Source organism: Rosa chinensis, chromosome 6, assembly GCF_002994745.2.
Source record: "Rosa chinensis cultivar Old Blush chromosome 6, RchiOBHm-V2, whole genome shotgun sequence".
NCBI classification, from domain to species: Eukaryota; Viridiplantae; Streptophyta; class Magnoliopsida; order Rosales; family Rosaceae; genus Rosa; species Rosa chinensis.
In genome coordinates, this window is record NC_037093.1 from 94,570 (window position 1) to 119,875 (window position 25,306).

The 25,306-nt window shown below is 37.3% G+C and overlaps 2 protein-coding genes across 2 annotated transcripts; both read right to left on the reverse strand.

Annotated features, from left to right (window-relative positions):
- Positions 1-722: 722 nt before the first annotated feature.
- LOC112171983 (CTL-like protein DDB_G0288717) lies at positions 723-4,689 on the reverse strand. Its single transcript, XM_024309128.2, has 3 exons — positions 3,359-4,689; positions 1,901-2,246; positions 723-1,148 (listed from the first exon to the last, which is right to left on the reverse strand). The coding sequence occupies exons 1-3, from the start codon at positions 4,384-4,386 to the stop codon at positions 885-887; spliced, it is 1,638 nt and encodes a 545-aa protein (XP_024164896.1). The 5' UTR covers positions 4,387-4,689; the 3' UTR covers positions 723-884.
- Positions 4,690-5,326: 637 nt separating this feature from the next.
- Positions 5,327-8,720, reverse strand: LOC112172416 (peptidyl-prolyl cis-trans isomerase CYP21-1). The gene is made up of 7 exons (XM_024309746.2): positions 8,320-8,720; positions 7,410-7,488; positions 7,261-7,308; positions 6,736-6,759; positions 6,471-6,653; positions 6,286-6,361; positions 5,327-5,793 (listed from the first exon to the last, which is right to left on the reverse strand). Exons 1-7 carry the CDS (start codon positions 8,419-8,421, stop codon positions 5,631-5,633), a joined length of 675 nt encoding a protein of 224 aa, XP_024165514.1. The 5' UTR covers positions 8,422-8,720; the 3' UTR covers positions 5,327-5,630.
- Positions 8,721-25,306: the final 16,586 nt, after the last annotated feature.

Sequence of the window (25,306 nt, forward strand, 5' to 3'; positions counted from 1 at the left end):
AACGTTAAACATATTGATGGTGAGTTTATTATGTCATCAATTTTAGTTAACAACAAAAGCCGAACTCAGAACAACTAGTTGTTCCATGGATGAGAATCCCATATCTCTGTCCTATTGGGCAAGGTTTCTAATTTGCATGGACCGGATTCTATTACACGCCAAATACACTGAGAGTCGTTTAGTATACAACCTCCATCCCTTGATTGATCGTAGATCACGAAATGGTGAAAATGAGAGGGCCATGCCATGGTGCAGTGAAACAGCGTTGTCCGCCAAATGTTGGGGTTGAACCGAAACTCATACCCTTCGAGGAAGGAGAGGACATGGGGGCCGAGATCGTCATCCTTGGACTTACAGTGAACATTGAGGTCCAACTTGACTTCGTCTTCATATTCCTCTGCCAAAAAGTTACTGATGCTAACAGTAATTTTAGCTTCACATATGGCTAGGAACGTTAACACCAACACCATTAGCAACAATGTTGCCTTTCTGGTAAGCAAGGCCATGAAATGTTTGAAGAAGGTGCTCTTTCTTTTTGTTCTCTTCAGTAACTTTTAATTGAGAGAAGGCAGTGAGTGTGAGTGCAACATGCTTACTTATATGAGGGGTTCCATTCTCTACTTCCATAGGGTCTCACATGAAAATAGTGGCAGCAGGTTTTCCTGATAGGAGGTTAGGAAGGGTTTTCTGTCTCTCCACTTTTTCTGCTTCTTATGCGAACATGTGCAAACTTGCCTGAAAACTCTTTATTGTAAATCCTCAAAAATGTACAAGGCAACACTCAAAAGGTATGCACAAATTGCCGGCAGGCACTTCTAACTGAATACTTGATACAGAACGAATGACAGACCAACAACAACACGACTGCAATTCAAAGGATTATTCTATACACCCAGAGTTCTGGTGATCATAGATGAAGGTCTATGATTTCTACTAATTGGTAAGTTAACGTAAACTTCATGAACGTCTTGTTTACAAACTTCCCCTCTGTCCCTATCTATGGCGTAGCACACGTACACAGTATCTATCACATTATCCAGCACGTGGACAAAGAAACCCAGTACCAAGATCAGCAGCACCCAGGCCAATGCAGCCACAAAGTACGCATCAACCCCAAGATTGCTCACGGCCTTTAAGATAGCGCATGCCTGTTTATGCACATTCATAGTCAGAAAACATTAACCGAAAAACGAGGGGAATTACATTAAAACAGAAAAGACTATATGACCAAAATAATGTCCAGCAATCTGAGAAGACAGAGAAGCACAAATCCTTCACTGACTGACTAGTATGACAACAATATTCAAACCATCCCATGTTATGATATAGTACAGTGTTGTTTCTATATATGTCTCTCTTTCCAGCCCCCAAATAAGAATAGAAAGCAAATTAGACAGCAGTTGAAAGTATCCACAGTCAAGAACCCCCAAAGAGTTAATCTCAACTCACAAGGATGGTTTCAACCCTCAACAAACATACAAAGAGATTGTTGCTTGAAGCCAGATTATAATTCATAAAGAATGCACAAGAATCCAGCTGGATAGATAAGAAAATACTCCCAATGATTAATCTAACAATATGGTTCCACTCATTTCAGGCAAACTTCATCCATAGACCATAGGATAACACCTGAAACATGAACTAGCCTTACTCCCATCTTCCCACCCTCAACCCTCTCCTCTTAACCAAACCATCCAAAAAAATGGCAGAAGAGAAGGATCAACCGCTAATGAACAAATCGGTATTATCATTAATATGAATTAGCAGATCTATGCAAAACAGTTAATCTGCAAGAACCCCACAAGTTCAATGTGTGGATGGCTTCCTCACACATAACACAACCATCTCAAACAGTAATTGATGGAAAACTGAATGATCGAGATTTGGAAAGATAACATACCACAATTGCATATAGTGCTGAGAGTACGAAGATGATTCCAGCCAAAAGTCGAGTGGAGATGGTTTCCACAAAAACCGCAGAAAGAAGATTACGTTTTAGAAGCTCATACGTCATCCTTGCAGATGAACAGTAAGATTCACCAGTTATTGCAGCAAAGATGATTGTGAACTTGTTGAGAAAATCAATTGCCGACAGCAAGGCATTAACACAGCAACGTAACATAAGATTCAGTATCCCGCCTGAACCCTCTTTTCTTGCACCATCAACAATTGTACGCACCATTCGAACAACACATATAAGTAAGCCAGATAGACACACAGTGCCAAAGGATGGGCCAAAGGCATTTCTGCAAGTATTTAAAGAAACATGAGAAACAAAAAAATTTCTATTCACATTTATACGAATGGGATGAATCACATTGCTCTAGTCAATCAGTCCACCCCCTTTCCCCTGTGCTCCCACCCAGTTTCACCAACAAGGAATTTAAGAATTGTGGTTTATTGGAATAGAAAAGACGAGAAACTGTGAAGATTAACAAAATTACACCTAGAGTGACTGCCTATGCTTTGCATGTAATTCCTATGTCAACTAATTCCCTTGAAGAAAAGGTAAGAACGATGACCGGATTACTATTCTCACAAGCATTACTTTGATGCACAGCCTCAAGAGAAAATAATGACTGAAAAGTAACAATAATTACATCATTGAAACATTTTCATGAAAAATAATTTCTGACTTCAATACCATGACTAAGAGAAAGCACAAAGTATCACATCTTGATCATGATTTGATATAGACATTCATTCTGGAATACTACATTCCTGCTAAGCAAATAGACTCCCAAGGACCTGACAATAGCAGGTAGGTCAAGTACCTAGAACAACCTCTTTCTGCTGACATTAAACATGAAGAGGAGAGAACCAAATGACACTATTATAACTAGAGGCAATTGATTAATCAATATTTATGCTGGGCAGATATATCACTCTTGTAGCTGCAGCATTTGATCTTTGCACCACATTTGGAGGTTCATTTATTGGCAAACCTTAATATAACATGTGGGCTAAACAGCACTCCAACTAGGCACACACAGATGAAAGTGCTACCCTACAGTCCAACATGGCAACATTAAGACCTAAAAGAGCTAGACATGATGTAGGCACCCATCTGATCCGACACAAAGAACAAATGCTAAATAAAAGACTCCCTAGAATGTAATCAATGGTCACTTCGGGGACATCCAGCAGTCGGTTATCAAATCAACAGATTGCCTACATTTTCCAAAACTACCCAAGTTCCACACAGTTGATCACAAACTTGACACAACTCCTCCGCTAACTCTAATTCATCTAGTTTAAACAGGATTACATTTCAATCACAACTACCTTCAAAACCTATATGAACATATATATAAATTACTCCAAACTCGAAAAAAAGAATGTACCAATAGATTCCTACCTCAAAGAACTTCTAATAACCCGCTTTGGAGTTGAGTCCTCCTTGGTGAAGTACCACTGAGCAACAGTCCCACTAATCACATACACCTGAGATTCCACCATAACCGTCAGAGACCACAACATTGTCAAAATCGCCAATGCATAATAAGCCGGCACCCAAGAATCCTGCTTCCACACACAACTATACACCTCATCGGATTCTTCCGCCGCAATCTTCCCATTCAGCCTAGCAAACACCAAGAACACCACAATGGGTGCATAGTACACCACCAACCCGAGAGTCAACAAAGGCAGAACCCCAAACAGACCCAAATTCCTCGAAAGCGCATCCGATGCCACCCCAATTATTTGTATGGTAAGCTCAATTCGATGCCGATTCGCCACAAATATCCACAAAATCACTCCAATTACTAACAAAATAAACACCAGGACCAAAATTCTGTAAACCAAAGGGAAAGATTCACTGCAGCTTGAGCTGATTGTGCATGCAACAAACCAATACACGTCGAAAAAAATCGGAAACAAAATGAAGAACGGGAGAGAAGCATAGACGACTTGTTTAGCATAATTCTTGAGCAGCCAAAGCAGACTGAAGCAAATGGGCAAGCTCAAGATTAAGGTGACGACTAGGGTCCATGTCAAACCCTTTAGAAAAGATGAAGATGAACTGAGAGGGTCCCAGTTGGTGAGGCCATGAGTCAAAGAAGCGTTCTTGACGCAGGAGGTGGAATCGGAGTCGTATACGTAGGAGGAGAGGCTGGAGTAGTCGGTGTTGCGGTGGAAGACGGCGAAGATTCCGACGCCGAAGGTGGCGAGGACGAGGAGGACGAAGAGGATGGAGAAAGGGAGGTCCTTGAAGGGACGCGAGTCGTGGTTGTAGGAGATCTGGAGGTACTGGGCCGCGTCGGAGTCGGGTTCGTCGGAGTAGGGGGAGGGAGGAGGTGGCGGGTCGTCGGGTTTGGAGAGGAGGGGAGTGGACGACGAGTCGTAGAGGGAGATGGGCTTGCTGGGTTCTTCGGGGCTGCCCATCGGAAACAGAAGTGGCGTGGCGAAGTCAGGTGGGTTTTTGGAGAAGTGGGAGATGACAATGAGGTGGGTTTTTTATGGCGTTGACTGGTAAGTAGAGATTGAGTGGGAATAGTAGATGATGATAAATTGATAATGTTGATGATCAGAACGATGAGTTGGAAAGCATTTGGGCGGTTTGAGAGAGTATATAATAGACCTTTCTATACAATTCTATATCATATGATCCCTGAGTTCTCAACATTGTGCTTGGCACACATGGCGGCTCTGATGGTTGATGGCTAGCCTGGAATTGCTGCCACGCATGCATTTTGGCTGTGTGTATGAATGTGCTGGACATACATAAATCAATACAGCCTTGCATAATGCTCCAATTTAAGTCTGTTGTGCTCAACTGAGTTGTCCTAGTCTTAGACGTGAGGGCCATATTAAGAAGGTCGTAATCCTTCGTCTGTTATTTTCATGGCATAAGTTCGGAGGAAGAAGTTCGGTATGACAGTTGGATTATTGGGCTTGTCTGACTAACCAATCATAGGAGTGCATGTTCTTAAGTAGCAAGGATAGTTTTGATGTTACACAGATCAAAAGCAAGGGTTGTATGAGAATGGCGTTTAGGATAGGAGGATTTTGATTGAGTGGGAAAACCTACCCCGAGGCAAGGCCCCCCCCTACCCAATATATTCTCCTAATTTGGGTACCTCTTTGCGTTGGTAGATAGATCAGCCTTCAGTGGAAGATAGTCCTGAGGCTCATATACTAATGCAATAATTGGGGGGCTGATCTGCCACTGAAATGGTCGGTGTAGAAAGGTTTTCCCTATTCTCATGATTAGCTTGTAGAAAGACATGAATACCTAGTACACCTAACCTATCTAAGGCCATCATAATGTCATATCACCTATTTTTGATGAGTTATGAAGTGGAGAAATTGTGCAATAGGAAACTTTCGCAATAAGAAAACAGGTTGTCAATATGGCTACAGCAACTGATTTGTACTCAGACTGAAAGTCGAATATACATGCCCGAAAAGATGGAGAAGAACTAAAAAAGAGGAGATGATTTCTACCATGTTTCTCTACAGCAAACGTGTTTGTATCACCAACTATTGCCAGTTACAAAAAAGAGATTAATATTTCCATTGATAAGCCCAAGTTGAGGGAACTTGGTGAAAGGGAAGAAATGAGTATCAGTCATCTAAGAATCACTCTAATAAACTCAACTCAACTTCAAAACCTTTGGTAAGAAGTGTCATCTTTCTTCATCCCACTTGTCCTTGGGTATTTCTCCTGAGTCAGCAATAACAACCTTCTTTCTGGGCTTTCCACTGTAGGTTCCAGCCCCTCCTTCAATTGCATACACCATGTCCATGCCCTGTATAACCTTGCCGAAGACGACATGCTCCCCATCCAACCTGGAGAACATATACCATACATTGTCATTGTAGAACTAGCCCTGCGGGGTGAGATGTGCATGGCAGCCTCATACCACTACCATGTTACGTAAGTTTATTTTCTTTGCCATGTTACGATGGCTACAATAACATTAACAGTACAAATGAAGGTAATTTGAGACCTGTAGAATGGTGGATGTTGATTATCCTAAGAAACTTCAGCGTAAATCCCACAGAAGATGCCAAAAAGACCAGCATCACAGATGCATGAGAAATTTTAGACACATGCAGCATGCCATCTTAAATAGTCAAACAATCACACAGGACGAGCTAATAATAGACTACTATCAGCCAAATTGGAAGTTGGAGAAGATTGTTGAATCCAAGTATAGTACAATCTAAGGGTAATTTTGCATTTTTGCTGCAACTGTATGGACTCAGATACATTGTGCAGAAGCAATTACTTACACTCATGTCTTAATATTCAGAATTTCAACATGAAGAATAGCTTACCAACTAGCCTTGATTGTGGTGATAAAGAACTGTGACCCATTGGAATCAGGTCCTGTATTCACCATAGAAACAGTACCTGCACAGAAGATACAGTTTCAGAGTTTTAATACTAATAAAAATCTAGTGCAAAACTGTAGATCATTCAGGAAACAAAAGTGACAACCAAAAACATTGACGTTAAACACCTGCATGTGAATGTTTCACTTTGAAATTCTCATCAGCAAAGGTGCCACCATATATCGATTCATATCCCTTCCCATCACCATGAATGATATCTCCGCCTTGAATCATGAACCCAGATACGATACGATGAAATGGCGTTCCCTTATAGTGGAGTTTTTTTCCCTTAACACCTTTACCTTTTTCTCCTGCATTTAAAGCAAGTTTCAATAAGCATAATGACAACATGAACAGGTTCCGTTGGTAATCAAATATCGCAGGTCCAAGTACCTGTGCACAATGCCCTGAAATTTTCTGCAAAAGGAGAAAAAAGATACAGGTATTAGGCAGTTAACTGGTATGAGATAACCTTGATCATTTGACAAGAAACTGCAACTTTGCTTTTGTCGTCGAGCAGATTGCAAAGTAGGAAAGCATGAGGTAACATTCATTCTAAAATACCAGTAAAATCAGCACGAAATTGCCACAACATTAGTGCACAATTTTAGTACTGCTGGTTAAATGTAGTCAGTATATGAAACAGAGTTTCCATGTGCAATGGTTTGTAATTGAGGTTGTAAGTAATCGGGCATTAAAAAGTATCGTCTCAATAACTTTCAACATACTTTGATAAGAAAAGAAAAGCTCATAATCATATCAAATGAAGTAAAGGACTAGAAACTATCAAATTTGCATGTGTCAACAAAAGTAGATTATCTCCGACCAACAAGTTTGTGACAAGTTGAAAGTTGAATTAAAATAGGTTTCTAAGATTCTGATGAAAAGACAATGTTAAGATATAAGATCAATACATACCAACAGTTTTTGGTACAACCTGACCGTATAATCCAATCACAATTCTACCTGCAAATGAGAAGTAGTAATAGGAAGGTATCAGTGGATAAGAAATTAATCGGCAGTCAGCGGAAGGTAGTTCACGTGAAAGTATTGGCATAAAACTGTACCTAAATGCTGTTCCTCAATATCAATATCCAGGTATACTCTATGGGTTATTTCAGGTACTTCTTCTACTTTCTCTTCCTCCTGCATAATGAAATGATTCATATTAGAGACTACAAACTCATCTCTTCATAATACTAATATTAAAGCAAAAACAAAGGAAACTAAACCAATATATTCAATAAGATGAGGATAAAACTATAGACCACCAAGACGGAGCTAGTCAGCCTAAAGAACTGATATAACATGCAGCCAAATTGAATCATCCCTATATAGTATCCTTAACAAAGGCATTAACTCAAAAACACCCGCACACAGATACCGAACACCACAACACTACTGAAACATTACTCCCCCATTGCCGACTAGCCACCCCATTCTTGCTTTCTAGAAACTTGTCTCTATTTTTCAGCAAACCAACAAGTAGTACCCCGAACTTACAGATCAAAAACGAGGCTAGAATCCACAACTAGAAACAATGCTTCTAGAATCCACAACTAGAAACAATGCTTTCAGAAACGAGATGCCGAAAATTGAAATGTACTACGATTAAAGTAGTAGAATCACACTACTAAGGAATTGAGCAGCTTTCCAAACATGTAAGACTCCACTCAATCAGCAGAGTTCAAGATTCAGAACAACCACCCTTTCCCTAATTCACATATTCCAAATCACTAGCACCCAATTCAGCATTCATGAAATACATTACTTACGAACAACTCAAATAATTGCAAATTCTGTTTTCCCAATTCCAATTAAATGGGACTTCATACTAAGCATTCAAGTCAAAAAGCACCGAAATTTCAACAAAACCGATCAAACCCACATTGCAAATCACGATTTCCAGCACAAATTGACCACCCAGATCCGCAAATCATCGGCAACAGAGCAAGTAAAGCAAGGAAAAGACTCTACCTTTTTCTCGGTGGAAGTGAAAACGAAAATAAGGAAAATTCCGACGACGGTGAAGAGGAGGAGGGATCGGGGCTGGAGCAGAACGGAGATGGCTCGAGGCATCGTGGTTTCGAACCTCTCTTCTGGGGGGGCTTCGTAAATGGGTGCAGAGCGTGATTAATTAAGAAGAAGATATCTAACTTGTTGATCTTCCATATTAGAATATTAATTTCTCTCTCTCTCTCTCTCCCTCTAAGAAATAGAAGAAAGACCAAAAATGCGGTGCTATGCTGCCAGTGACATCTGAGAGCTCAGACACAGACTGCGAGAAGGTGCAAATGCCTGAGAATTTTTTGGTCAAACAAGCACGCACAGAACTTTTGGTGCGCTCGTTTTTTACTATTTGGTGTCGCAACACGCGCCTACACGTCTAAGAAATGGTTGTCCTTCTTCTTGTTTTTTTTTTTTTTTTTTTTGCTTCTTTCAGAAAATTATATACAGTGGAGTCTAAAAGCTCCACTAGTAACATATTGTCAAATACATTTTCGACCTCAACGGAAAAAAAGACACTCACAAGTAACATACATTCAACAACTGTCTCCTCACTTATTTGAAGCGACTGACTAATTAGAAAAATACTAAGAGATCTTGACCTGTCTAATGTTACATGACACAAACAATCAACCACTACATCCGCCCACCTGTAGGCCACAATTGATGTACAATACTACCAAACAAAATGAGCTTGCCACAATATGTCATCAAAAAGGGTCCAAGGAATACTCCAAAAAAAAGTAGCAAGAGAAAGGAATAAAGATCATAGGCCCATGAGCCTAGAGCCCAAACTCATTCTCCTTACCACCTAATTTGGACCAGACAAGAGACATATATAGCCAATGTGGTAAAGGGCCAAAGACACAAACTCACCACCACCCGACCTCCAACAGTCGGACATGCCACAAACCATTAGCAAAAGCCTCTACGCTCACCAAGATCCTCACTTGACAAGAGTCTCCACTACTCAAGTAAGAATGCACCGCCACACAACACGGCAGTGAAACTTACGCCAATCTGTGACTGTCGCGACGCAGCCGGGCACTGTGATCACGCCAGGAAGTTCTCAGATCTACATCGATCTAACCACATCGAGTTACAAAACAAGACGTGTTAGATCATAATTTACATGTATATGCATTCTCCTAAATATTGAATTTAACTTGTTTTTGAGTTTATTTTAGTTTTCACTAAATTATTTTCTTATTTATCTAAGAATATTGCAAGAGTGAAGGAAACATCCATTTTGAATTTGAAGTGGAGAATTGGGGATAAGAAGAATGATGGTCAAATGTGGAGCAAAAAGTTAAATTCTAAATTTTAAATTCCGGCGAACCACCACATTTGGCGGGACAAGTCGCGACCAACCACCACTTATGGTGGTGCCATGTATTTTTCTACTATATTCATGGAGAAGCCAAGGACTAAAAAATCGATAAAATCGGCGAAATATCGCCGAAATTATCGTTTTTTTGCTCCTCCGAAATTATCTCCGCATACCACACTAATTTCGCCCGAAAACTTCGAAAATATCGCGATATTTTGAAATTTTCCTCAGTTGCTCTCAAACTGAAAATTCTCAAAAGTTGTACAGACAGTGGTTTCGAACCTCAGACCACTTATTAATTAAGTGAGCACCAAGACCACCTCTGCTGCGCTGCTTTTGTGGTTATTGTTATATCTTTTTATTATATATGGTGCATATTCTGAACATGTAAATTTTATAAATTATCCTTTCTTTTTTCAATTCAACTAATAATTTATAAGTTTTTCATTCACTTGACTTCACTCCAATATTTTTTAACTTATCTTTTGAAATTATAACTCTATAGATATAAAAATTTTCAACATATTCATGTCATTCTTTCTATATCTAGTATCTACTTCCTCACTTACATTCCTTTACATCAAGTATCTATCATTTTTTTATTTTCAAATAAAAAATTAGTTACTCAAGGTTACTGAGTATTTGCTTTTTATAATTTATTTTCATAATTAATAAAAAATATTTAGTATGTATTAAGTCAAATTCAATAATTGTTGTTTGTCAGTGATTCTATATATATCTATTCTCCTTTAATAACTACAAGTCACTATGAAATGAAGCTTGTTCAATATATTCCTTTCATATATAGTAGATAATTGATAAAATAAACATATTTAGAAGTTTCACTTAAAATTTCCATGTTTTTCTTCAAATTTCCATCATTTTTCTTGATTATTTACTGAAATCGATATATCCTCGATATTTCCGTCGAAATTTCCGTTTCCGGGACCATCGATATTTCCTCGAAACTCGATATTTTGGTCCTTGGGAGAAGCAAGCAAGAGGAGTAACATTACATCAATTTTATTACATCCATTCACCATCATTCTATTCGAACCAAATCTCAACTTTTTTGTTCCAAATCAACTTCATTCATTTTCCGTCTTTCACACAATAACCATACTCCCTAAGTGGCCCAAAAGTCCACCCTTAGCATACAAAATCTGCCATGTTTTGTAGGGTTTAATCACCATCTTTTACCCATTATAACCTACTCTAACCTACAACCATCATTTCCTTGGTTTTGAGACCTAAACTCACTCTAACATTCCACCTTCTTGCCCATTTCCTTTCCTCCAAGAGACATAGCTGCTCCATTTGCCTTTCTTCATCATTTTACACCTTTCTCTTCCTTATATAAGGATCCCTTCATTACACTCTTTAATAATCACCCATACTGCCCCATTATATCTTCTTTCTCTCTCCATCTCCACCACAAAACCTCTATCTCCACCTCCCAAAATCCAAACTCATAATCCAATCTACTCCATCTCCTCCATCATCTCCACCCTAACTACCATTTTTCACCACTATAAACTCCATCACTACCACTCAAAGTTAGCCAAATGAGCATCATATCTTCATCTTCATTCCATTCATCATCAACAAGAAGTCCATCATCCATTATTTCCACCATCAAGGATGATCCAAGGAGCATTGAAGGAGGAAAATAAAGGAAGAGCGAGCCATTGATTTTTCAAGCTTCAACTAGTTCATTCTCTTCTTCACTCTTTAATTTACCTTGATGTATTTTATAGATTTGATGCTAATTTATATGATTATGAGTGAGTAGTTACTTTGTTGGGGCTAGGGTTGAAAGCTCTGGCCAATCTTGCATGGATTGATACTATAATATGATGTGATGCAATTTTCTTTAACATGCCTACATGCTAGTTCAAGAGTTGAATACATATACTTAGACTTTACCACTTTGAGTATGTGTGTTTGTCATGTCATGATATAATGTTTAGAGATCAGTAACCTTTGAATGTTAAAGCATGAAAGCACACTAAGTGTGCATGTAGGGGTTGTGAATAACAATCACTTAGAGATAAGCTTGGTTGGTTTGCATGATTTACTCATCTCCAAACTTTATGCACTTAGGGTAATACACTAGGAATGTATGCTCACTTAAGGGACAGTTTTTAAGGGACTGTGAGGGACAAGTGAATCTGACGGCTGAAAATAAATTCACAGTTTTAAGGTGTTATTATTTATGCTTTTATATTTAATATATGTGGTTGAGATGCATATGTCCCTCACATTCCCTTAAAACTGTCCATTAGGTGAGCAAACCTAATACACTAGGTACCTAATCGGATTGAAATGTATAACTTAAGTAGTTAAGTACTACACCTAGAGGGGTTGCTTGATATCACAAAAGCAATATGTTCCTTGTCATACTAGAGAGGAATGCAAGGAGAGAAATTGGTTAATTAATTTAGCACCATTATATTGAAATGCATCAATACTTGTAAATGAGATTAGTGGTAGACAATCTAAATCCTAACTTTCATCCATTTGGTCACTAGTTTAGTTTAGAGTAATTTAGATTACATTTGACCATCTAGTTGTTTTCAATTCAAAAACTATATTTAAAAAACCAAAATCAAATCATTACTCCATCTTGCACATACTCACCATCAGCCTAGATTTCCTTATGGTTGTACATTTGTGTATTCTAGCTCTTTTAAGATTCACACCCTAGCTAGTGAAAGGAATCCAATCATCGTGGGTTCAACAACCTTTATTAAATCCCTATACTATTATTTGTATACCTTATACTTGAAGGTGGTTATTTGGCTGACAGGACGCCTAATTAACCACCGTAACTATATGGACATAGCATTTGCTTCTCTGTTCATGCGCTTCGTTAACTACAATTCGTGCTTCGTTAATATCTTCCATCCACTTACAACTAGAATCCATTGTGCTTAGTTAACATCTTCCATCTACTAACAACAGAATGATGATCATATCACTCCTCTCCCCCTTATAAATTCATCATTTCCCCTTCACTCACTTTCCCAATAGTTGATTCCTTCTTCAACCTTCAGCCGCTACTGAGAGAAGGAAACGCAGACGGAAACCCTAGAGATACTCTTTGTAACTACATTTACTTCTCAGTTCATGTTTCGTTAACTGCGATTCGACCTAAACGGAAAAAAAGACACTCACAAGTAACATACATTCAACAATTGTCTCCTCACTTATTTGAGGCGACTGACTAATTAGAAAAGTACTAAAAGATCTTGACCTGTCTGATGTTACATGACACAAACAATCAACCACTACATCCGCCCACCTATAGGCCACAATTGATGTACAATACTACCAAACAAAATGAGCTTGCCACAATATGTCATCAAAAAGTCCAAGGAATACTCCAAAAAAAAGTAGCAAGAGAAAGGAATAAAGATCATAGGCCCATGAGCCTAGAGCCCAAACTCATTCTCCTTACCACCTAATTTGGACCAGACAAGAGACATATATAGCCAATGTGGTTCAGGGTCAAAGACAAAGCCCAGAACACTAATTTGGATCACCACCACCCGACCTCCAATAGTCAGACATGCCACAAACCATTAGCAAAAGCCTCTATGCTCACCAAGATCCTCCCTCTACAGAGTCTCCACTCCTCGAGTAAGAATGCACCCCCACACAACACGGCCGTGAAACCTACGTCAATCTGTGACTGTTGCGACGCAGCCGGACACTGTGATCACGCTCGGAAGCTCTCATATCTACGTCGATCTAACGACATCAAGTGACAAAACAAGACGTGTTAGATCATAATTTACTTATATATGCATTCTCCTAAATATTGAATTTAACTTGTTTTTTAGTTTATTTTAGTTTTCACTAAATTATTTTCTTATTTATCTAGGAATATTGCAAGAGTGAAGGAAACATCCATTTTGAATTTTTAAGTGGAGAATTGGAGATAGGAACACTACTAGAAATTTCCCCAATAGCACCTGCTTACCCACTGTTGCATGGCCACCATAAATCATCAATGGCTGTTTGGAATAGTATCACACCTTTGCAATTTATCAGTGGGAGATTTTGTTGTCTCACTGTTAACAGCGGCCATTAAGCACAGTACATATGTCTTTTGTATATTTTAATTCAATTAAATTCTCAAACCCACTGAAATAGTGTGAAATGTGAAGATTAACTGATAGAACCCATTGGGAAGATAGAGTAATGAACCCACTGACATAATTTAATATTCATTATTTATTAATTTTATCTTATTATTTATCTGAATTTTTTTCCCTATAATGCTTACTGTGCGAACTCTCTACCCTCTATCTCTCTCTTACCTTAGCTCAGTTCACTTCGCTCTCTCTTATCTCTTCCATCTTCCACTGCTTTCTCTTTTCCTAGTTAGAACCGATGAAAGAGATATGAGAATCGATCCAATCTTTGATTAATCGCCAAAGCCATGTACTAGCTGTTAGACTGATACCATTGTTCATCGGAGATCTGAATACATAGATCCGGTTAAGATTCATGTACTGAACCCACTCAGCCAAGGTTTTCTTATTTCTAATTCTGGCTTTCTGATGTTTTGGTCTGTATTTATATCCCAGTTAATTTGATTGAAATTTGGTTTTGTTATGATTGGATTTGCATGTCAAATCTGAAATTCAAAATTGTTGAAAACAAAAATCAGGTTGCTTAGATTCCCTGTTAAGTGGTATAGTTCCTTCAAAGCACCTCTTTTTTTTTTTTCCCTTTCCATTCACTGTTTGGTTTGGGTTTTATTCTTTTGGAAATCGACATGTAAATGCAGCTATCAACCTATATCCTACAAATGTCAAGTCAATCATCTTCTTCTCCGTCAACTTTTCTCGTAATAAACTCTGGTCCCATTTGGTCGTTTCATTTTCCTCTGCCTCGGTTTCGTCAATTTTTCCAATACACACACACACACACACATCAAGATAAGTTACTCGTACCAGGTACCAACCATCTCTAATATCATCAAAATAGATTCTTGATTCATTTTGCATTGGATTCTGGGCCTTTTAGTAACTGCGTTTCTCTCTGATTTTGCTAAGGAGGTTTGTTCTTTTTCTTTCTTGACTTTGATTTGAGTGTGATTTTAAACATTGAAAGGAGAGATCTTTCAATGTTCCTTTTTAAAAGCAAATATTGTTTGGGATTCCTTAAAAATAGTTCTGTTATTACTAATTTTCTTTGTGAATTATGATTATGATGCATGAGGAATGTGAACGAGCTTGTGAACATGTTTATCTGAGATGTATTAGCTTGTTGTTTCCCTTAGCAATGTATAAGTTTGTGGGTTGTTAGGAAAGTGAATGATTAACATTCATCTTATGTGGAAATGACATAGACATTTGAAAGGATAAAAATCATTGAGTGAGAAATGTTATTATTCCCCAAAGCTTTGATCGACATTTCTTTGTTCTCATTTATATAATCGTTGTACTTTTGTCATTTATGATTGTTCAGAATGGCTACTACTGTGTTTCACCAATTCATTGGAACTCACCAGTCCCTTGGTCATCTCTATAACTCTGGCACAATGAATCATTGTGGAACGAAAATAACTTGTTCACTGACTGTGTTGATGTGCCTCTGAGCAAGAAGGTGTAGAAGAGGAATCAAAGCTGGCAAGAGAATCAGCAACATACCTGTCGACATGATCTTTACATCTGCACAGATGACTGCCATGACACAGCTTTTTCGTAAGAAGGTAATTTTAGGGAAAAAAAAAAATTGTTTGTGTCATAAGATACCACATTATTTAGCTATTTGGAGGCATTGTGACGGTCGTAACTTGAAACTGATATGGATAGATGATCAAATTGGTTTTATACCATTGATCATTTGTGCAGTAGTTAGCAGGTGCAGATAAAAAATCTGTATTAAAGGGGAAAGGAAAATGCAAAAGATACCTATTAACTCAAACTCCCGGTTTTACTAGTGTATTAATGTCTGAACTCTTATTAGGTCTGTTACTTCGTCAATTTGTTATAGCTGCTTCAGATTGCAAGGTGGAATGAAATACCTTTTTGGTTAGATCACCTATTTCACCCTTATTCTCTGTTGTAAATAACCAATGTGTTGGTGCAGGCACACGTTATTCAAAGGGGTGCAGTACAACCATTTATTAAGATGCTCTAGTCGCCTGATTCACAGGTCAAGGAGATGTTGACTTTTGTGATTGGGAGGTTGGCACAGGTTATTATCTGTCTCATTATCCAATTTTATATATCAGCTGTTGGAATATATTAAGAGAGTTTGAACTATCATGTGAGAGACTGGTTGACATTGTTAATTTTGTTTTATAAAATGCCTTTAGTATACACGATGGGAATCCTCATGGTATTCTGAGCTTCTATTGTGTTTATTGCGGCCCCATTTGCTTTACTGACCCTGCAGTTTGCTCCACAGGCCCTGCATCGATTTGGAACCAAACCTTGCATTCAATGGTGATAAGGATAATCTTGTAACCACCAGGAATATATATAATCTGGCTTGAGACCTTACAACCAAGATGTTGCTTATGGCCACATTTCTAAGTCATAAGAATCTGCACTGGGTAAGCTTTCATAAGAATCTGCACTGGGTAAGCTTTCTTCCAGCTGTGTGACTCGCATCTAGTATCTAGAAAGCTACAGCTCTTTCATTTTGACATGTAGAACTGTTTTCTTTTTTACTTTTAATTCTCTTGAGATATGGACACTTGCACTACTTTATATTTATATATTACGTGTATGTGTGTGTGTGTGTGTGTTTTGATTTGTATAGGGGACTGAACAATTAGACTTAGTCTAGTCTAGCCTTGCTTTCATTTCACTTCTGTCAATTAATTGTGCCTTGTGTTGGTTTACTTATCTTGTTAAAGTCTTTCTTCACTGTTTCTTCGAATTGAAATATGGGCACTTCGTTATAGTTAAATCAGTGCAGTGTTTGCTATTCAGAGCATGAAACTAGTACTTGACAATACAATAGAAGACATCTCAATTTCAGTACTAACATCCAGGATATTAAATTATAATCTAATTTTTGTATCTCAGGGTGGAATTGCAACGTTCTCATAAAAGTTATGAAATTGACAGAAAGCATAGTTGCTGGAGGTAGCTAGATGCAGCTAGAGAAGAACATGAAGAGATTTATGTTTTTTAATGTTGCATTTTATTTTACATTGTATACGAATTGTACAATACATTTTAGAAATACATGGTTGTAGCTAGACCAAATTGTTATTTTTTTTTTTTATAAATACTCCCAATTTTGCCACTGATGTTGGTGGTATTGTGAAAACACACTGATTCAATAACAGTGGGAAAGAAAAAGGTATTTTGCTGCATTGGGTTTTGGTATGCCACTGATGTTTTATCAGTGTGGATTGCCCCAATAGCACCTGCAATAGAGGGGACTGATCCCTCATTAGTGGCTGCATAGTGGCCAATGGTATTAGGCATTGTTATTAGTGTGTATTGGGACAAAGGGGACTAATTTTCATCAGTGTGGAATGGGGAAATTTCTAGTAGTGGAAGAATGATGGTCAAATGTGGAGCAAAAAGTTAAATTCTAAATTCCGGGGAACCACCACATTTGGCGGGACAAGTCACGACCAACCACCACTTATGGTGGTGGCATGTATTTTTCTGCTATATTCATGGAGAAGCAAGCAAGAGGTGTAACATTACACTAATTTTATTACATTCATTCACCATCATTATATCCTAATAACCAAATCTCAATTTTTTTGTCCAAATCAACTTCATTCATTTTCCGTCTTTCACACAATAACCCTACTCCCTAAGTGGCCCAAAAGTCCACCCTTAGAGCAAGTGCACCCGTAGTCAAGAAAAGGCAAAGTCGAGAAGTCAAGAATTCGACCAGTCAAGTTACTATTCACTGTCACTGGGCATGGGTTTACACCCGTTGTTTTTCTTGCCCGGTCAACATTGTTCATTATTATATAATTTTAGGGGGCCTCGAAAATCGACTTTTTACACATACATAATTTGGGAAAACTTGCTTCATGAAAGTTATAAAGATCGTCGATACGATCTCGTGCATACATGGAACGCAATATTCGGAGTTCGTATGAATTTATTATGAATTTTTGAAATCTGAAAATTTTCTATAAATAGCAAAAAAAGAACAAAATTATATTTTGTTTCAAAGGACGAAATTTTTTCATTTTTTCATTTTCCCTCCCTCTGGTTCTCTCTCTCGCAGCTGCACCAGACCCGTTGTTTTTCGTCCGACCCGACCCGGATTTTTCTCCGTCCTCCGGCGTCCTCCGGCCCCCCTGAGGTCGCCTCACCTCGTCCTGCCGCTCTGTGGCGTCAAACCGCCCAGAAGCTTCCCCCAGGCCGAGATCGAAGCAACCCAGGCAGAGCATCACCTCGTCCCTCGTCCCTCACGTCAGCCACGATATGGCCTAGGCCTAGCTGGCATCTGGGTTTGGCCGGTCATGGAAATAGTCATGGGGATGACTATTTTCTTGGCTGTAGTCAAGAAAGGGTGAGTTTTGCCCAGTCAAAAAACCAACGGTGGAAGGACCAAAATCCATCTCAAGGTCATGTAGTCATGTTTTTCTTGACTATGCCCAGTCAAGGTTAAACCAGTGGACATGCTCTTAGCATACAAAATCTGCCATGTTTTGTAGGGTTTAATCACCATCTTTTACCCATTATTACCTATTCTAACCTACCGTCATCATTTCCTTGGTTTTGAGACCTAAACTCACTCTAACACTCCACCTTCTTGCCCCTTTCCTTTCCTCCAAGAGATATAGCTGCTCCATTTACCTTTCTTCATCATTTTACACATTTCTCTTCCTTATATAAGGATCCCTTCATTACACTCTTTAACAATCACCCATAATACCCCATTATATCTTCTTTCTCTCTCCATCTCCACCACAAAACTTCTATCTCCACCTCCTAAAATCCAAACTCATAATCCAATCTACTCCTTCTCCTCCGTCATCACCACCCCAACTACCATTTTTCACCGCTATAAACTTCATCACTACCACTCAAAGTTAGCCAGATGAGCATCATATCTTCATCTTAATTCCATTCATCATCAACAAGATGTCCATCATCCATTATTTCCACCATCAAGGAGGATCCAAAGAGCATTGAAGGCCATTGATTTTTCAAGCTTCAACTAGTTCATTCTCTTCTTCACTCTTTAATTTACCTTGATGTATGTTACAGATTTGATGCTAATTTATATGATTATAAGTGAGTAGTTACTTTGTTGGGGCTAGGGTTGAAAGCTCTGACCAATCTTGTATAGATTGATACTATAATATGATGTGATGCAATTTTCTTTAACATGCCTACATGCTAGTTCAAGAGTTGAATGCATATACTTAGACTTTACCACTTTGAGTATGTGTGTTTGTTATGTCATGATATAATGTTTAGAGATCAGTAACCTTTGAATGTTAAAGCATGAAAGCACACTAGGTGTTCATGTAGGGGTTGTGAATAACAATCATTTAGAGATAAACTTGGTTGGTTTGCATGATTTACTCATCTCCAAACTTTATGCACTTAGGGTAATACACTAGGTACCTAATTGAATTGAAATGCATAACTTAAGTAGTTAAGTACTACACCGAGAGGGGTTGCTTGATATCACAAAAGCAGCATGTTCCTTGTCATACCAGAGAGGGATGCAATGAGAGAAATTGGTTAATTAATTTAGCATCATTATATTGAAATGCATCAGTACTTGCAAAGGAGATTAGTGGTAGACAATCTGAATCCTAACTTTCATCCATTTGGTCAGTAGTTTAGTTTAGAGTAATTTAGATTACATTTGAGCATCTAGTTGTTTTCAATTCAAAACTATATTCAAAAAACCAAAATCAAATCATTACTACATCTTGCACATACTCACCATCAGCCTAGATTTCCTTATGGTTGTACATTTGTGTATTCTAGCTCTTTTAAGATTCACACCCTAGCTAATGAAAGGAATCCAATCCTCGTGGGTTCAACAACCTTTCTTAAATCCATATACTATTATTTGTATACCTTATACTTGAAGGTGGATATTTGGCTGACAGGACACCTAACCACGGTAACTATATGGACATAGCGTTTGCTTCTCTGTTCATGCGCTTCGTTAACTACAATTCGTGCTTCGTTAATATCTTCCATCCACTTACAACTAGAATTCATTGTGCTTTGTTAACATCTTCCATCTACTAACAACAGAATGATGATAATATCGCTCCCCTCCCCCTTATAAATTCATCATTTCCCCTTCACTCACTTTCCCAATAGTTGATTTCTTCTTCAACCTTCAGCCGCTACTGAGAGAAGGAAACGCATACGGAAACCCTAGAGATACTCTCTGTAACTACATTTACTTCTCAGTTCATGTTTCGTTAACTGCGATTCGTGCTTCGTTAACATCTTTCATCTACTTGCAACTAGAATTCATTGTGCTTTGTTAACATCTTCCATCTACTTATAAGTAGAATTCATTGTGCATTATCTTATGGCAACCACATAACTTAAAAGCTAAACTAATTAACTATCTTTAATTGAAAAATATACATATTTAGTTTTCTTCAATATCTTATCTATAGCTTAATCGGTTGTGACATGTCAGTTATACGTTCAAATCTCAATAATATCATGGAACAAAGATACATATTTTCATTAATTATAAAACTTTGCATTTATAGATGGCTTGCTATCACACTAAAATCATGCATTCTAAAATGAAATTTGTGTAGTTCATTTCAAACAAGGGTGACCAGATAGTGTAATAACATGTATATATATTGAAAATATGCATGTAGTAGTGATGATTCAAATTAAATAATACAAAGGAAAGCCCTCCTTCGGTGACTGTAACTAGATCCATGAATTCTTATCCTTTGGCATAACTTAATTGTTATACTTTGTCTAGTACAGTGATATTTTCTGTTCGAAGGAGGATGTGGATTTAAACTCGTCTCTACATCATTGCTCCATCACACGGTTGCATAATGACATTCATTTCCTTTCTTACTAATTTCGAGCTTAAACAGTTTTTAATTTTTTTAATAGAAATGATAACTTTATTGATATTGTGATAGCATTACAAAGAGATTTGCCATGTAGTAGCTGGTAAAAGTAAGTCTCTCACACATAATACAGCATACGCCTAGCCGCTCATAAACATACAAAAATTAACAAAGTTAAGCTAAAAAATCAACCTCTATTCTCTTATATAACAATGTGATCATCATAACTACCTCAAAACTTTTGAATAGTTTCTTCATTCGGTCTATATAGTATAGCCTGCCGCAGGGTAGCACTGAGAACCCTAATTATCTAAAGAATGGCCCTTCTATTCAAATAAAAGAAAGAAAAAAGGGTGCGACTATTGCCACTATACTAATTACATTGTTCACCCTATAGATTTCTGATTTATTAAAGACTAAAATATCCTAATATAAAATTATAAAAAGGACAATATCTTATTAAAAATTACAATTTGTTTTTCTTATTACACCCGATAGATTACGTACTTAAACATCATTCTTAATCTCTTCATTCATCGTTAAACACTAACTGCTTTCTGTCTTAGCATTTATCATCTTCAATCATTTTCATGTTGTGCTAATACATTTTATGCCCTAAAAAGAACTGAGAGAGACGCAGAGGAAGCCAAATAGAAAAAGAATTCGAGTTAAACCGTACATTGGAAAATTGTATTTAGGGTACTGCAAATGGGTGAACTAAGTAAATTTGAAATTAAAAAAATATACGTAAGGTGGGAAGAGAATGTAGGGTGAACAAAGTAGTTAGTATGGTGACAATACGGTGCAACTAGAAAAAAAATTAGGCATAGCATCCACAAGCCCCAAATCTAATACAGTTGACCAAGATCCAAACCCGGACCAAAATCCAAGCCCACTAGCCATGGAGACCCCACAGGATCTGCGCCACCGCATCTAGTTGATTCCGACCGGGCGTGAAACCCCGATCTCGCATCGCCGCCATGAAACAAGCCATTATTTATGAAGAGAGTTTCTATTGGGACCTCTTAATCTACTCACTAAATCTCCCTCATTTTTTAATTATTTAATGACATATGTATCCTTATACAAAAAGACTGTTAAAGACAACAAACTAATAAGGAAAATATTTTTTCCTCTGAAAAAATTTATAATAATGGAAACACATTTACAGTACTTTGATTATTCATTTCCATTTTAGTTCTCATTTTCTTTGTTTATAAAAGCTTTTGAAAAAGAAAAAATCAAGAGAAAATGCATTCAAAATTACTTGGCGATCAAATTATATAAAAATAAAACTATGATGCAAGAGAGAGAAAAATAAACAAAGGTCTTTCTCTTGAGGATCATGAAACAGGGGATAGAGAGCCCTCATGTAAACTAACTAGATAAGTTTGTGAAGCGCTATATAAGACAAAAATAAGTAATAAAAGAACAAAACATGAACAAATTTAATATTGTAACCTATCTAAATTACAGCATGCAACCATAAATCATAAAAACTAAGCTTTGAAAATCCATAATTAAGCATGAAATAGTAGGCTTGAAAAACCCCCGATAAATTTATGTTAATTAGTTACACTATTTTTTTTTCAATAATTATCTCTAAATTTTTTTTTTTGAACAATATCAAGTTTATTTTGTGGTAAATAAATAATTATGGGAACACTAACTCATCTTTAATGCTCTAAAAAAATTTCTTTTATGAGTAAGGTTAAGTTAGGTATTTGAAAGAGGTTTACTTAGCAAATTTTACTTTTTAAAAAGCAAATATGAGGTGTAAAGAGATGAGAGGTCAAATGAGCAAATATGGAGGTCTCAATAGAAAAACTCATTTATGAATCGGATTGGTATTGTGTTTAAAACAATTCTTAATTGGTAAGCTATTAGTCAAATTTTACTACGAATCCAAAGTATAATATAAGTTATTTCCCTAAAAAAAAATTAAAACAAAAATAAAAACTTCATTTGAAAAGGAAATACATCATAATTGGGCTTTCCCATCAATCCGCTTAAGCCACACTAAACTGATTGTATGGAGAAGTGGATCGGATGCAAACATACGTAGTGCAATTACAAAGTTTTCTCCAAATGATAGCACAAAGATGATGATTGCCACCAAGTTTTCTCCAAACAAGGTTTTAGTGTCACTAAACCTAACCACTTAGGTTGTTTTTGTTTTTTTTCTTTTCTTGTTTCTTTTTCTTTTTCAGAAATAGTTTGAGTTATAAGTTTCTAAACCTCATCACTTAGGTTTAATGTTCCTAAACCTCAGCACTAAGTTTTCTCTGTTATAGGTTTGTTATTTTTTCACCGACTATAATGCAGGCAACAAGTTAAATCCTACTAATTACTTTTTTGTCCTAACTGGCACCTTATGGTGTGGCAGAGTCGTTCTTTCTCTCTACTATATACTTGTGTAACGGTTGGATGTGACAAATGGTCTAGGGTTTGGGTGCTGTGTTGATCTAGTCATTTAGGCTGCTCGAACGAAGTACTGGGAGAGTTTGGGACTCTCTTTGTAAGTTTTTTTTTGTTTTTTTTTTTACTAAAAGCTTCGCAGAATGTTATATTTTCCAAATTAATTTTGTATTATCATCGATATCATGATTTGTACTTTTGATCTTCCCTTGTGCCTTATGCTAGCAGCTAGTCCCCGCTTGAGCATATGAATTAGTTTAAGACTTTAAGTAGTGGTTAGCTCTTTCCTCAATACATTTGAACAAACGACTGCGCCAGTGTTGCACTAAAAAATTACAATTGGGAATAAAAAAAGTAGAGTATATTTATAATTTTATATATGCTCAAAACAGCGTGGTCCAAGCCTTTGTTGTTTTATAGTCAATTATGTTTTTTCAAATCTGCTCAAACCCAGCATGGTCCAAGCCTCCTGTAGTTTGTTTTGTAGTCAGTAACTAATAATTAATAGGACGCATCCGATGCCTCCGAACCAAAGAGAGAACAAGAACATGGATGGCAGAGCGATCGATCGAAAGTTCGAAACAGACACAGCAACTTGCATGAGTCGCATCTCCGTCACCATTTCCATGAATCTGCTTGGCAACTTCCCTAAATGTACATTAACCTAGATAGAACAAATTGTATATAGAACAAAATATGGAACAAAAACTAACAAGAGGATCGGAGGCGGCCTCTTTTTAACTTAGGCTGCTCGATCAGCTCAGACATGTGTATCAGTATCACTCTGCGACATAATCATGAGAAATCGATCTGTTTTTGACAATTACTCCCTTAATTATAACTACACTTTTGGCTACTGGCAAGATAAACAGTACTGCCCTTATTACCAAAAAATATAAAGCTTATACCAGATACTGTGCATGGCGGCATGAAACATACATATAGGCATTCGACTCTTTCCAATTTATGAACGGTCTATTCGTCACGAAAGAGAATATATGACAAAGAAAGGGCGGCCTCTTCTAACTTGGCTGATCGATCAGATCAGATCAGATACATATCTCCTTCTCATAGCTCAGTCCTCATTCAACAATTAATCCCATCAAACTTTTGGCACTTTTTTGGCTGATTGTTGGTGCGGAAAAATCCTGATCCAAAACCAGATTATGTGCATGCATGGATGTTGGTCTATATATTTGTTACGATTGACATTATATATATGTCGGCAGGCCAGCTATAGCTGCATACCATACATAAACATGGCGCAAGGGTTCGATCAGAAATATTAAGTTGATGGTATTTGACCGGAAGGAGTACAAAAGTTTATCTTAATCGTTTAGCTATAAAAGATTCCATCCCTCGCTCGATCATGTGCGGTTTAACTTAGTTTATAACCCAACATGGCCTTTCAAAAAAACTATGATAACATGAGCAGAATTTCATTAATGTGGAGAAACTTATCAGCAGAACGTGCATTATGAAAACTTCAGAGCTCGATATGATTATAAAAAGAGAAATTTGATCATCTCACCAGAGACGAGTATTGATTGGAAAACAGGGCAAAAATGTGTATTTTTGCGTACATCGATAGCGGATGCATATGGTAAAGTACCTTTACTTTAAGTTAATTAGTAGAAGAAAAATTTCTAAATCCGTCAATACGACTTATCAAGCTATAACTGGATCACTACCAGTGGTTGTAGATACGAGTTGCATGAACAGAATGACTCTATCTATAGCATGCATTAATCATGCAAAATTTTGATAGACACATGATGAACGGAATGTGTTGTCATATTGAGATCAGATGGAGCCATAGACAGCCAACCAACAATGAATTATTAAGTGGCTGTGGATTCCCGCAGTTGATCACCAACTAGGCCGCCGGCCGGCTATTTAGTCGTTCAGTTACTTAATGAGGAAAATTCCAGTTTTGAAAAACAAATATGAGCTACCACGAAATAGTAAGCATGAGTCTGATTGACTGCTCCATATTTCTTAATTTCAAACCGTTCTTTGCTCTCAACTTGAATTGGGATAACTTTTTGGGGCCCTAAAAGTCAAGAACCACAAGATAAGATAACGTAATGGAAAGAAAAAGATTTTATGCGATACTTTTGATTACTTGATTTGCAAATGTCATTACTTAATAAAAACAACTTCTTCATTTTTTGGCAAAGTTT